This window comes from Lissotriton vulgaris, chromosome 7 (assembly GCF_964263255.1).
Source record: "Lissotriton vulgaris chromosome 7, aLisVul1.2, whole genome shotgun sequence".
Taxonomy (NCBI): domain Eukaryota; kingdom Metazoa; phylum Chordata; class Amphibia; order Caudata; family Salamandridae; genus Lissotriton; species Lissotriton vulgaris.
In genome coordinates, this window is record NC_141695.1 from 1,765,247,323 (window position 1) to 1,765,261,814 (window position 14,492).

The following is a 14,492-nucleotide window of genomic DNA, read 5'->3' on the forward strand; positions in this document are numbered from 1 at the left end:
CTTCCCCTCCCTTGCACATATCCTTTACCTCCCTGATACTCACCCATGTCCCTCCTGGCATTCACTACTCGCCCCCTTGGCACTCACCCTTTACCTCCATGGCACTAGCCCTTCATCCCCCTGGCCTGGCAGCTACCCTTCATCCTTTGCACTCACCCTTCCCCTCCCTGGCACTCCCCTTTGACTCTCCTGACTCTTTCATCTCACCTCCATGGCACTCACCCTTCCACTCCCTGGCACTCACCTTTGACCCTCCTGACTCTTTCATCTCACCTCCATGGCACTCACCCTTCATCTCCCTGGCACTCACCCTTCATCCCCCAACGTAGCACTAAACCTTCACCACGTGGTACTAGCCCTTCACCCCCTTAGACTGGCAGCCACCCCTCACCCCTGGCACTCAAACTTCCCCTTCTCAGCACTCACCCTTCCCCTCCCTGGCACTCACCTTTGACCCTCCTGCCTCTTATGTCTCATCTCCCTGGCACTCACTCCTCACCTCTATGGCACTCACCCTTCATCCCCATGGCCTGACAGTCACCCTTGTCCCTCCTGGCACTAGCCCGGTTCCCCCCAAGAACAAAAAATAACAAGCATTGGCATAGCCAATAGGTCTCGCCTTTGGGACCTTATAAGTGTTTAGCCATGCAACAGTTGTTGTGGTTGCACCAAGGATATTGTGCTGCATAACTCAATACTTAGAAGGTCCCAAAAGCGAGACCTATTGGCTATGCCAATGCTTGTTGTATTTTTGTCTTCTTCTTTCTTTTCCACCAGTTTGGAGCAACTAGTTGTATTTTCCTGTCAGCTCTTGTGGGTTGGATGCTTGGCACCTCTGCTGTCTAAGGGCTATTATTTTTTCTAGGGGGGTTGAAAGGAGACTCAGCTTGTCGATTATTGGACCACAGGCTCTGGGACTTTGCTCTAACGTATATTTGGATTGCCCTGTTGTTACTAACTTATTAAGTTTATCCAGTTTGGTATTTAACCCTGCTATATATAGCGCTGTAATATTCATAAGGTCTATTTGGATATCCAGCTTATCCAATTGCAGGTTAAGTGCCTTTACAGAGGATTCAAGTGCGTCTAATAAAGACCTAACGAGCTCCGAGTGACTACTTATGTCGCTGAGCGTTTTTCCTTGCGAAGATGTCTGCTCAGTACCTGAATATTGTTGCGCGTTTAACAAATAATTGCTCATTGATGTTTGACTAGCATTCTGTGGTATCTGAGCTGATGCACTCGCAATTTCTTTTTTTTCCAGTTCAGGTATTCCCACTTCATTTTGCATTGGGATGGTTTCGTCCTCTTTGCTTAGTTCATGGGAAGGGGCTCTGCACACACCAGGGGGCATATTATCAAGGGATTTATCTCCGCTTTTTTGGCTTTAAAAGCCAAGAAAGCGGAGCTAAAATGATCTCCCTATCAGCAACAGGGTGCTAACACGCAAATTCGCATGTTAGCACCCTTTTTCTCAACGCTTCCCCTTGCATCTCTAATGAGATGCAAAGGGGGCGTTCCAGAGAAAAATAATAGGAGAAATGTTGTTAAGCGACATTTCTCCTATTATCAAGGATTTCGCTAACCCTGTTAGTGATAAAAAAAGCAGCGCTAACCGCGGTTAGCACTGCTTTTTTTACACCTGGTATTTTCCTGACTTAGCCATGATATCCTATGGAAGGTGGATATCATGGCTAAGTTTGTGAGCCCCTATCATCAAGCTAACGCCAAACTTTGAGAGATTATCGTTAGTTTTCCAGCGATAATCTCTCAATTGGCAGTTAGCGTGAGGATTTTTATCACTTCTGAGATAAACCTTGCTTATAGCAAGTTATCTCTGCGATAATTTCCGGCGATGCTTAGCGTTAAAAAATGTGTTACTAAGCATCGTTAGCGTTAAATATCGCTTAACGTTGGTAATATGCCCCCAGGTTCTCTGCGTCTCCCTCTCAGGACACACTCTTCAATTTAGGAACGCTCTCGGGAAGCGTTTGCACACACCCGGCTCCTTTCTCCTCACCTCCCTGCTCCCTCCCAGAAGTCACTCCTCAAGGTAGGAACCCTCTGGAGAGGGCTCTGCACACACCCGGCTCCCTTCTTTTCGCCACCCTCCAGGAGATACTGCTCAAGGTAGGAACCCTCTGGAGAGGGCTCTGCACACACCCGGCTCCCTTCTTTTCGCCACCCTCCAGGAGATACTGCTCAAGGTAGGAACCCTCTGGAGAGGGCTCTGCACATACCCGGCTCCCTTCTTTTCGCCACCCTCCAGGAGATACTGCTCAAGGTAGGAACCCTCTGGAGAGGGCTCTGTACACACATCAGGCTCCCTACTCTTCACCTTCTCCCAGTTCATCTTCTGTGAATCAAGGTCTCATGAAGGTCATGCAGAGAGATGAAGGTCTCCCAGATACCAGGGCACGTGGCTGGATGGAGGTCATGGACAGTAAACAACTCTCGCCCTGGAGATTAGGAGGCATTAGATCACCTTATAACAATGGTACTAAAATAGTGCAAAAATAGGAACAATAGTGCACACAAATAGTGCACATCTTGTAACTGTAGGAACAGTTGCTCTGTGTTACTCCGTCACCCTCTACATTTCCCAACCTAGGTGCTTGGAAGACTTCTCTAGGTCATTTAGGTGCTTTATAAAAACAATTAAAGAATACATTAAAGAACAATTCAGAAACACGCTTGCCTCTTTTATCTCCCTGCTTACGTCATGCTTACGTCATTCATGTGAGACATGGCTTTCCACAATCTTAGATTTTGAAGCTACCGACAATGCAATTAATTAGTAATGATGTGAGGTCAGTGTCCTCTATCTCTAGATGACGCAATGCGTGACCCTGGGAATCTCCTGTGTGTGCAGAAACTGCAGGCACCGGTCATGGTGTCTCACTGTCCTTTGCCTTACCTGTGTGGATCCAGCCCCAGCCGCCATGAACTCGTCCACCCGGCCTCCAGCTCTTCACTGAAATCACCATTGTGCGTCAAACACCACGAGCTGAAGTCACACTTGAGCTGGAAGAAGAGTTCAGTGTGTAGAACCTGACTTGTGAATCCCTCCCCCGTCCTCAGAGACAGAACTCTTGAGCCTTCCACAATCCGATCCTTTCACGATCCAGTGTGCAGTGAGAGTGTCTCTCTCAACCTGTGTACTCCTCTGTCTGCAGAGACAGGACACCCGAGCATTTCACAGTCAGATCCTTCAACAATCCTGAGTGCAGTGAGAGTGCCTGCTCTTGCCCTGTCTCCAGTCTCCTCCAGCCCTCAGCTGCAGGGATGCCTCCTCCCCTCTCACCAGCTGTGACTCCATGGGTCTGTGGTTAGAGTTGGTCTCTCTTTTGCAGAAAACGTCTGCATGGCTTTACTTCACCACTACAGTCAGTTCCTCTTCTCGAGCAGGAAACGGTTCCCACGCCTTTGGCTATACTTTGAACTTTGCAGACCAGCATCCTCAGACAGGACATGGAGACACTGCAGCCCAGATCCAGAAAGATGTTGCATTGAGTGTGCATCTCTTTTCTAACACAGACCGGAATAAATATCCAGTTTGATCTTCACGAAGCAATTCAAATGGTGATTTGTGTTGGTTTGTAACCAAACGTACTGCTACCCAATGCTCTTCCTTGCATTACTCTGCTTCAAGGAATCTTTCCACAAATGGTTCATGGCCCTTCCTGTGCGTCCACCCATGGATTGTGTCACAGGCTCATGTCTGCAAAGACTTGTAGAGATGAATTTGCCTAAAATCAGTGTGGTTAAGGCCACACATGCATGAAGATGACCACATCTTATGGAGATCTGGCCGCTGCTGTAACCATCCTGCACCCTGTCTCTTAAACCCCGTCACATATCGGGGAGGGTGCGCTGCCATGGCAGGCACTGAGGCCCAACCAGGAGCGCTCTGCAGCTTGTAACGGCAGAATGGGCCACGCAGAGCTTTGATGGGTGAGGCTTTGTGAACAGAGCTGGAAGCCCCATGTGACTCTGCTAACCTCCTGCCGTGGGTCTACATATAGGAGGTGGCCATTGAGTTGGATCTGCATCAAATCACATCCCACCCTCCCCCTCAGCCTGCCCAGCATCGTCAGCCACATCTGAGATGCAGCAGCAACCCACCAAAACCCTGAACTGTAGGGACAAGCCTACGAAGTTCCACATCATGAGAACTACACTGGAGAAATAGCTGGGCCTTGATCCCCCTATCAAGGACAATGTGATAAGTCCCTGGGGCATGATGGATGCGCCAACTGGGGGGGTCACCATTTGGTAAGCCAATTGTGGCGAAAGGGGGAGGAATTTTGTCCAGGTTCCTGTCATTCCCTCTGGGACCCCCGTGCTGGGGTCTGCAACATGGGGGGTGCTTCTGTTTTCTGCCTGGGGGCTCCTAACTGACAGAGAGCAGCACAAGCCATTGTCTAGGCAAACAGAAGAGCAGTGCCTTGAGATTACCCTCCCCCAGCGCTCCCTCGAGTGGTGATGTTGGTTACCCCTGCGGGTGAGGAACAAGCAGGGTGTGGACTGAGGCAGAAGGCTAGCGTCCCCAGTTACTGCTTCTACAGGAGGAGTGCCACTCCTGTTCCCCCCAGGCCTACATAGCTGCACAACACTTGGGGAGCTCTACTGTGGGGCTAATCATGCTACTTGCAAACCGGGGATGACAGTGGCCCCCACTCTCCTCTGTTCTCCAGCCTCCCACCACTTCTCTGCCTGGTGAGCCCTCTGTGAACATCACAGCGCACACAAAATCGACCAAAGGTCTGGCAGGAGGCACACACTTCATCCTGGACACTACACCACCCTACCTGGAGGAGACCAAGCTTAAGGATGATGGCCCACTGTGCCCCCCAATTCATTCAACAAGCTGTTCCGTATCCTTGAGTCCATCACAGCCATGCAACAGAGGCTTGAGATGAAATCCGACCGGATGGCAAATTACATGAATCTCCTGTGCAACCACCATCGTAAGTTACATGACAGGGTGAAAATTACCCAGACTATCCTCCACGTGGTACAAGCATTGGTAAATGAGCTAAAAAAACAGGTGACACATCTCACTACAAAAGTCGCACAGTTGGATCAACAGGCTGGAGATATGGAGAGATGCAGCAGGTTCAACAACATTAAAATGGTTGGCCTCCCCAAGGACTCAGAGGGACCTGATATGATGGCATTCATTGAGTAATGGCTCAGCACGAGGGTGGTTACCAAAGGGCCTGTCCCATTCTTTGATCTGGGAAGGGCCCACGAGTACCGGCATGGCAACCTCCTCCAGCAGAGCTCTGTCCAGTAGTAGCAACATTACTTAACGACAGGGAAACCTGTTGCACACAGCCCACACACCCGGCCCCCTACAACTTGGGATGCTGAAATTGCCCTGTTCCCAGACTATACCCGGGCTGATCAGTGACAGAGGACATCCTTCTCTGAGTTGAAATATTGCCTGGAGACTTGGGTCTTAAATATGCTGCAGTTTCTGGCTCGCCTCAAGTTAATATCTAAATGTTGCACATTCTTCTGTGACTCCCCATGGGAGGCTTGGGACTGGATCGAGTCTCATCACATGGGGGAGGACCGAACCCAGGACTTCCCACCTCACCCCAACACTGCAAACATAGTTTCAGAACGGACTCTTTGGAGATGAGTCTAACCAAGCGACAAATGGATCTGGCCAAAGAGTGCGCACTGGAGGCAGCCACCCCACTTAGCTGCGTGGGACCGAGGGATCGTCGATCTGTTGCCTGTGGGGGGGATCCAGTTGAGACTTGGCCCTCACTGGAGCCCCTCTTGGCCTGCCCTTGACACTCTCCATGGCTGATGACCTTTGATTACTCCAGACTAGCATTGGAGCCTGTATTGCTTGCCGGGGTCCTGATGCAAGGGGACCGCAAACCAGTCTGCCCATTATGATCACTGTTATTCTGGTTTTTCATACTGTGCACCATACTCCACATCTGGTGGTAATGGTGTCCAGCGGAGGATGCTTTGACCTCAGTTCATTCAACGTTAGTGAGACCCTTGCGGCAGATGCAAGGTGCGTTTTGGCACTGGACACTTGGTGACACTCAAGTTGTTGATTTGTTCGGGTATGGGTGCTTGACAATTGTCGGTGCGCCCGGTTCAGTGGGAGGAAGTGTTGGGTTTTAGGCCTCATAGGGCACACAGAGTTTGTCATAATTGTTCCACTATTGGCCACACAGCCCCCCCACGTCTGCATAATGTTGGGCCTCGTTTTGATGTGTATGTGGCCCATGGCCTTCTGCCAGGTCATACTAAAAGACCCAGGAGACACACAACATGTTGTCAACGGAAACCCTCAGCAACATGAACCTCACCTGGAATGTCCTAGGGATGCACTCGGCTGTAAATGACACCAGGTACACTCTTCCTTGGTGCTATGGGTGGGTGGACATTGCATTCCTCAAGGAAACTCTTTCGCAGGGACATACTCATATGGATCTGTGCATGGGTCTCCTTCATCTGCGAGCCCCAGCTAGCTCACTGACGAAGAATTGAAATGAGTACTGGTTGTTAGCACTCTGGCGGAAACCTTTGGAGTTGGACTGTATTTATGCCCCCAATATCAATCAGACCGCATTCCTAGAATCCTGGGCACCACTCTTAAGAATGTCCATAGAAGCTGAAAGGATACTGGGATATGATTTCAATTGTGTAGCGGATATATCATTGAACAGATCATCACCCCACTAATAGACTGCCCCATCTGGAAACTAGCCACCACCTTCGATGGACGTTTGGTCGTTCCACCATGGCCTGAAGCTGTGCATTTGTTTTACTTGCCAGTGCATGACTTCTATGTTCAACTGGGTGGGGTCTCAGCATCTCCAGCAGTCACAGACCAGGCTATGCAGCTAGAATATCTGGGCCGTACTTATATATAACCCGCTCATGTTGTGCTTGCACTAGGGAGGTGGCAGACCCCGATCCCTACATGGCAACTCTGACCGGAATTCCCGTCTTACTCGGTATTCCATGGCTCCCCACGGGCAGTAATTAGTAATTATTTACTTCATAATCTGGGCTCAGTGCTGGTAGGCATGTAAAGTGGTGATTAGAGGCCATTGTATGGGCATACAACCTGGGGAATTTTACTTTTTGTTCTGCTCACCGCTGGTATCCCAACAGGCGACTCTATATAACGCGGTGTGGGAGGCGGGTGCCCTAACACCAACCTGTTGAAAAGCCCTGTTGATGGCTTTGTTGAAGCCCAAGAAAGACCCAGTGGACACCTCTTCATAGTGCCCCCTGTCAATGCTCACATTAGATTACAAAATCCCTAGCAAAGTCCTGGCTACGCGCCTACAACCCCATATATACTTCTTGATCCACGAGGATCAGAATGGCTTTATTCTGCTTCCCAACACCTCTCTGAAAATCCAGCACCTGTACACTCTTGGAGGAGCCACATCCCCAAAGGCAGTGGTACTATCAGTGGGCTTGCGGCAGGCCTTTGATACCTTACAGTGGAGAAACGTGCACAAAATTAAGACATGCATGGACATGGGCCCAGAGTGAGCCAAATGGGTTACACTGCTATATAAGGGAGCCCGAGACTGGTAAAAACAGGGCAAACATCACGTACCCCATCGAGATTCACACAAGCACGAGACGCTGGGTCTGTGGTAGAGTTGGTCACTCATCTGCAGAAAACGTTTGTGTGGGTTTATTTCACCATCAAAGTCAGTTCCTCTTCTCTAGCAGGAAATGGTTGCCATGTCTTTAATATGTCTTAACTTTGCAAGCCTGCTACCTCAGACAGCACATGGAGACACTATAGCCCAGATCCTGCTGTTTGCATTGGCCGTAGAGCTGTTTGCTGGAGCAGTTTGGCAGCAGGGGAGGGGCCTATGTACATGGCTTCATGACGGAGAACATGACATCTCGCTATACATGGACGACATGCTCCTATTCTTCATCGCGGGGAACATGACATCTCGCTATGCATGGGCGACATGCTCCTATTCTTCCTGACAGGGTACATGACATCTTGCTATACATGGGCGACATGCTCCTATTCTTCATGACGGGGAACATGACATCTTGCTATACATGGGCGACATGCTCCTATTCTTCTGCTTGTCTGCACAAGGGGGTGCCCTGACGGGTCTTGATGCTCAAATGTCTGGGATAAGAGACAGGCTTATGTACCAGCTGGGAGATGTCCTGCGTCTTCCCAGTTAGGGAGATCACCACAGTCCCACCAAGGTGATCCACGAGATCACCGAAGTCCCACTCGCATAGATCCAGGAGATCACTGCAGTCCTGCCTGGGAGAGCCACTCGATCACTGCAGCTCCATACGAGGGGATCCATGAGATCACCACAGTCCCACCAGCACGGATCCAGGAGATCACTGTAATCCCACCTGAGAGATCCACTCAATCACCACAGCCCTATATGAGGGGATCCATAAGATTGCCATAGTCCCACCCGAGGTGATCCACGAGATCATCACAGTTCCACCCAAGGGGATCCACGTATTGAGCTGCCGTGGGAACCCTGAACGTTCCCTGATCTTGGGGTCCAAGTTTTCTATAAGGACACGCACAGCGGGAGGGTAATCTTGGGGGTGCGCTCAGATCCCTACGAGCAAGAGTGGTATTCTGACGCACACTGAGGCTCCCTTTTGATGGCACGAGTATCACTTACGAAAATGATGATCCTGCCCAGACTGCTTTATTATTTTGCAAATACCGCCCCTGAAACCCCGGTCTTGGTTTTGTTCTCTAGACACCTTTTTGTGGTAATCGATTTGGGATAGCATTATTTCAGGGCATAGCTGCCCACTATTTATCACTGACACTGGAAGGTGGACTAGGGTCAATTACCTTGAGCTGTGCTATATAGCAGCAGAAACACAATGGCTGGCCAGCAGGCTGTGCGGACAGCACAGACTGGAACTGAGGCCCTCTGGTGAACACCCTGATTGTGGATGGCTCCTGCAGCTCTTGCTGGGGGCATGCCCCACTAGAGGACTGACAACCAAACTACTAAAAATCACACTACAATGTTGGGTGCAGTTCCCTGGGGCTGGTCCAGCTGTGCCCCTACTCTCCAGTACTACCGCTGGTGGGCCTGCAAATGCCGCCAGGGGCCAACTTACAGCCCGTAAGATGCGTGCCTAGACGGTGGCGGACAAACAGAGAGTCAGGGACTGTTATGCAGAGGGTATATTAAGATCTCTTGAAGACCTGGGGTAGAAGACGAGCTTCCCACTTCACAGTTCCTTACACATGAACAAGTAGTAGAACGATTCACACCCCCATGGCAGCAAGGTCAGGCTGACCCAGCACACATAAGGTCTTACGCATTATTCTGACTTTTGGAGTGGGCCGCAGGGCGGCTTCCTGGCTTGATTGATTGGCTCGACTTTAAATAGTTAACTCCCATTTGTAGTGGCAGCCTAGCTTTGTGTATCAGGTCCCTGATCCTTACATCATGAAGATGAGATCCCAAAGCAGGGGAAGCGTACATTTGTGATGCCTACACTTATCACTGACCAAGCCTGTCTTTGGGGACAGAGCAGAGTATTTTGTGAGTATTATATAAAGAGCCTTATTAAGAGTTCTGTAAATGCAGGACATCATCTTAAAGGTGGCGCATGTCTTGTCCACTCACAGTAAGAGTCTGTTAATGTCTATGGTACTCTAGATATGGCAGATGGGTCATCACCACTTTTTGGCTGATTGCCAAATCTCTGACCCTCTGTCCTGGTGGCGTTAGATGTATCTGGTTGTTTTGCCTATGGGCTTAACATGTGGATTACGGGTTAGTTTTGGATCTAGGTTGATTCATAGGGATTTAGCTGAAGTGATGATTCAGGCGAGATACCAGTGCTGTTCAGGTGATCGTTCTATGTCACGGGAATCTCATAGCTTGGGGTGAGGGAGTGACAAATCCAGTTTTTTTTATGCATTGAAATTCAATGTGGTGATCTCCATCCACGACTGTACTTTGGAGATGTATGAAGTCAGATGGGCTTATTTACTGGCCCATTGCACCGGCTGTGCATCACCTTTATTTTACCCATCGCTGGTGCTGAGTGCAGACCCATATCTACCAGGCAAAAAAACACGGTCGAGCACACAGAGGGTAGATTTCTTGTAGTTATGGAGTAAGTACGGGGAGAGGTGCAGAAAATTTCGCCATCACACGAGAACGCCGAATCAGCCACACAGACCATTATGGGATCGGCACCAGTTTGAACCGCAACTCTACGAATTCCGATACACACACCATACATCGGGAAGATTCCCTTTTATTTAGTCTGCCTCTAAGAATAATACTACGGCTTATTGCATTCAGCCCGAAATATATGGGTTTAATTTTCCACGCGCAGAACAGACTCCTCTTGATCATCAACTATTGATTGTCTGAAAACCATTGGGGAATTGATCAACACCCGAACCGGGTTGGAATTATCACCGGTTCAGGGATTGTTCCACTTGCTTCAATGGGAAGTAAGCCCTGAAGAGTCCGAGTTTATTTGTACTCAGACGAAACACGTGTCGGCTGGCATTGTCTTGTTTCAAGTATTAAAGCATCAAGACCTACAAGGCTTCACCCTTCATTTTCCTTCTTACCAAGTCGAAAATGTTTTGAAATTATACTTACTATATGTATATCTTACTTGTGTGTGCACAGGGACTGTGTTTTGTAATTACGGTTTTTGTTCTGTACAACAGCTCTTGAGGGGGTTTTAGGGTCACCCCTCCCCTTGTAGCACCATCCAATTAGTCAAACAGACTTGCCACATAGACAGGTACTCAACTGAGCGCAATTGATCCCTCGTACGTAGAACCCTTTTCTTTGGAAGTTGTAGTACGGGGAGAGGAGTTGGCCTAACGGCTAGGGCGATCGACCTCAGAAATAGGGAACTGGGTTTGAGCCTCGGTAATGACGCTAAAACATCCTGTGATTCTGGGCAAATCACTTAATCTCCCCGTGCCTAACAAAAGTGAATGAGTCCTCGTGTAATGCAACTGGTGCTATGTAAAGTGCTCTGATATCCTATTCGGGTCAAGTTTGCGCTATATAAAACTCTGTAAGAAAAAAGGCAAAGCAGCACAAGTTGCTGCATTGCCTTACTGTGCGTCAAAGATGTGTTTCATGGGAGTTGTGATGGGTATTCTCACACAATACCCATGGATTTTGATGCATTCCCAGATTTACACTGACTTGTAAACCGGGGACTGTGTGAAATGCCTACACCTCCCCAGGGGAGGCCTAACGAGGAGAAATAACTTTATGTCTCCTCCTTTTTTCCTCTTTCCAAATGTGCGGCATTATGCAGCACACATAGAAGGAGAACAATGTGTCCATTTATTTTTTTGTGTGCAGAAAGGAGCCTCTTTCTGCACAAAAAACATTATTACTCCGAAGCAGGCACCCTTGCATCAGAATATTTTGTCGAGAGTATCTACTTTTCCCTCACAGGTGTGAGATGATGCATGAGGAGGACGTCCTATACTTGTTCTGGTTAGGTGTAAGTGTTATCTATGTGGTATCAGTTATGTATGGGAGAAGCTTGCACTACTGAGATGTAACCTGCATGTGTGTGAGGCACATGTGCATTGACTGCAGTGTATGATAGGTCTGTTCAGGTGGGAGACAAGCTTGAAGTGCTCATACATTTGCTATAGTGGTTCTGTATTTCAGGACAGCTACCAGGGGTGGTGTCAGTGCTGCGTCTGTTCTGAGCGCATGCAGAGGTACACACAGACATAATATGGTTCCTATCTGGTGTGTGTATGTGTGTGTGTTTAGGTGTGTGTGTTATGTGTGTGTGTGTGTGTGTGTGTGTCATCCACTGCTGCAGCCAGCCTCATGCCTGACTGGTGTGGAAGGGATTCCTGTCCTCCAGCTGTCAGTAGTGCATCCAATAGGCATGTGTGTGGAGCTTGCGCTTGTACTGGAACATCTGGCAGTGCCACGCATGCTCTGCATGTGCCCTTACCTCTTTGGTGCACACTGGCTGTCAGTAAGGGATGTGTTAAAGAGAGGAACTTACCAGACCCTCTGCAAGGAAATGTAGCTTCCTTGTTCTGTTCCTTCCATGCCCTGTTCTGTGTGTTTGTAAAGCGCACTGTTACCCTGAGGTTGTCCTCATGCTGAGTATGCGTGCCTAGCAGTGCCCAGTAGTGCCCATCAGTGCCTAGCAGTGCCTATGGTAGGTTGGCTACTTGAAAAGCTAGGTCCTCAGCTTCTAGTGTAACTCAAGAAGAGAGGAGGAGGCTCTGATGTGGGGTGAGAGGCTGATCTATGCATAAAGAGTGACGGAGGCGATCGCCCCTCCTCCAGATCTGGGTCTGTGTATGAGTAGGATGTATGAGAGGAGGAGTCTGGTGGAGCAGAAGGAGAAGCGACTGATACTGTTTGTGGGGCCTAGAATGTGTGTGTTTGAGTGTGTGCATGCATGTGTGTGTGTGTGCATGTGTGTGTAAGTATGGGTGTGTATGTGTGTGTGTGTGTGTGCATGCTTGTGGGTGTGGGTGTGTGTATGTGTGTGTGTGTTTGTGTGCATGCGTGCGTGTATGTGTGTGCGTGTGTGTGTGTGGGGGTGTGTGTGTGTGTGTATGTGTGGGTGGAAGGGGTGTGTGCCTCCTCTTCAAGGTTAAACATTCTGCAGAGGCAATAATATGGCATGTGGTCCTGACAGTGCACCTGAGTTGGGAGATTTTTGCAGCACCGAGGCAAGAGCCTCATAAATCCAAGCACACAGATTTTCAGAAGATCCCTGTGGTAGTGCTGATGATACATTTGCACGTTAAAGGGGAATCATAAATAGTATAAAATCTCTGTAGGTATGCAACTACTTAATTCTAAACAGGAATCTGTTGCTGATAGCACACAGAAACATAAACATTGGTGAATAGGTGGTAAATGCAAGCAACAAAAGTCAAATGTACTCGCTAATGGGGCAGGGCCTGGGTGGCCAACATGGCAGACTGATCTAAAAAGAGCTCTGACCTACTGCTCTTGGGTTTGAAAGTGGTCAGGCCACTCTCTGGCGACCTGGGCTCAAACGTGCCCTGCCTTGTAATGTGGTTAAATACTGACTGAGTTTTCTGGTTATCTGTTAACTAATGACTCATTTAACAGTTTGATTTTTCTTTTACATTATTGCAATGTATTCACCATTGCATAATTTATATTGAACCGACAATGTATTTTACTATATGCACATTTATCAATTCATCGTTATATTTTAAAACATAATGCTTTGTATGCGGCGATTGAGGGTTCTGAGTTCAGCCCAGTGCATTTCGGGACTGATGGTCCCTTCATCAGGGGAGAGCCTGAAAATAAATGAATGAATTAAATTTTTGTGCCTAGCTTATCGAGGTACATATACTGAACCATCTTTATATTAGAATGCAGTCTTATCAGTTAGGTTATTTACATGCTGTACGCGCAGGTAAAAGTGGGGGCGGGTGGCTGCCATCATCCATTCCAGATGGTCTTTCTCCTTAATGCCTTCCCCGACGATCCCTGCTGTTGATTACTTAGTGATGAAAACATTATCTGTCTCTCCTCCATTGGTTTGTGTTTTGTTTTACCGTCCTCCCCAATCTATGCCCGCCTTTCCTTCATTAGTGAGCGAGATCTTGGCCAAACTAATAGTTAACAACTCGTGGGTAGTGATTCCGGGTGACTTTAATTATTGGCCTGGTGATCCCATGGAGGACTCTCATTCTAAGGAGTTTTCTAAACCGCTTACTAATCTGAACTTGATACAACTGGTTCATTCCCCTACTTACAAGCTTGGCCATATTTTGGACCAAATTTGGTCGGCCAATTTGGATATCTCTTCACTTTCAGTCTCTCCTTGTTTGTGGTCTGACCATTACTTGGTCTCTTTTTCCCTTCTATTAACCCCTTCGAGGCTAATGACGAGCTGGCCTCGTCATGGCGCTTACCTGCCGTGCGCGGATGACAAGGCCAGCTCGTCATAAAACAATGAAAATGAATAAAACCCAGCGCAGGACGGGAAAACGCCTAGCAGCCATGGGGTTAAAACCTGTGACGAGTTCCCCTCTACCCATCAATGTTAAAGTGAGAAACTGGGGTCGAGATAATATTGACTCTCTCTGCTCCTCGCTTTCCACCCTCAGCCCGGCTTATGCTGATAACCCAGACTCCTCTCTCCATGACCTGGCTCTGGCCATTAACTCTTGGCTCCTTTCATCCTGTGATGAACTGGTCCCTTGGAGATCGATTCGGCTTAAGCGTCCTCATGACGCACAAAGCTGATTTACCCCCTCTCTACAAGCCAAGAAAATTCAGCTTAGACAGGCTGAACGAAAGTGGCACCAGCACTATGACCCCACTGATAAAACCATCTATTCCACCATTCTTAGGGAATATAAAAACAACATCCTTACTGCTAAAACCCAATATTTTTCCGCAATGATTTTATCATCCCTTTATAAGCCCAAGGAAATTTTCTCCGTTCTCAATAGTCTT

General features: G+C 48.4%; 1 protein-coding gene and 1 long non-coding RNA gene across 3 annotated transcripts in view; one reads left to right on the forward strand and one right to left on the reverse strand.

The window, feature by feature from the left end:
* Positions 1 to 3,345, reverse strand: part of LOC147706618 (cell adhesion molecule CEACAM4-like) — a 107,512-nt gene extending 104,167 nt beyond the window's left edge. The window contains exon 1 of one of the 2 annotated variants that reach the window (XM_086933110.1): positions 2,918 to 3,345. In XM_086933110.1, the coding sequence (XP_086789236.1) occupies positions 2,918 to 2,987 (70 nt within the window). In that variant the 5' untranslated portion in view covers positions 2,988 to 3,345. The remainder of the gene's footprint in view (positions 1 to 2,917) is intronic. The other variant, XM_086933109.1, reaches the window with a different exon arrangement.
* LOC147706619 (uncharacterized) overlaps positions 1 to 14,492 on the forward strand; it is a 187,018-nt gene that overhangs the window by 102,759 nt on the left and 69,767 nt on the right. The window lies entirely within an intron of this gene.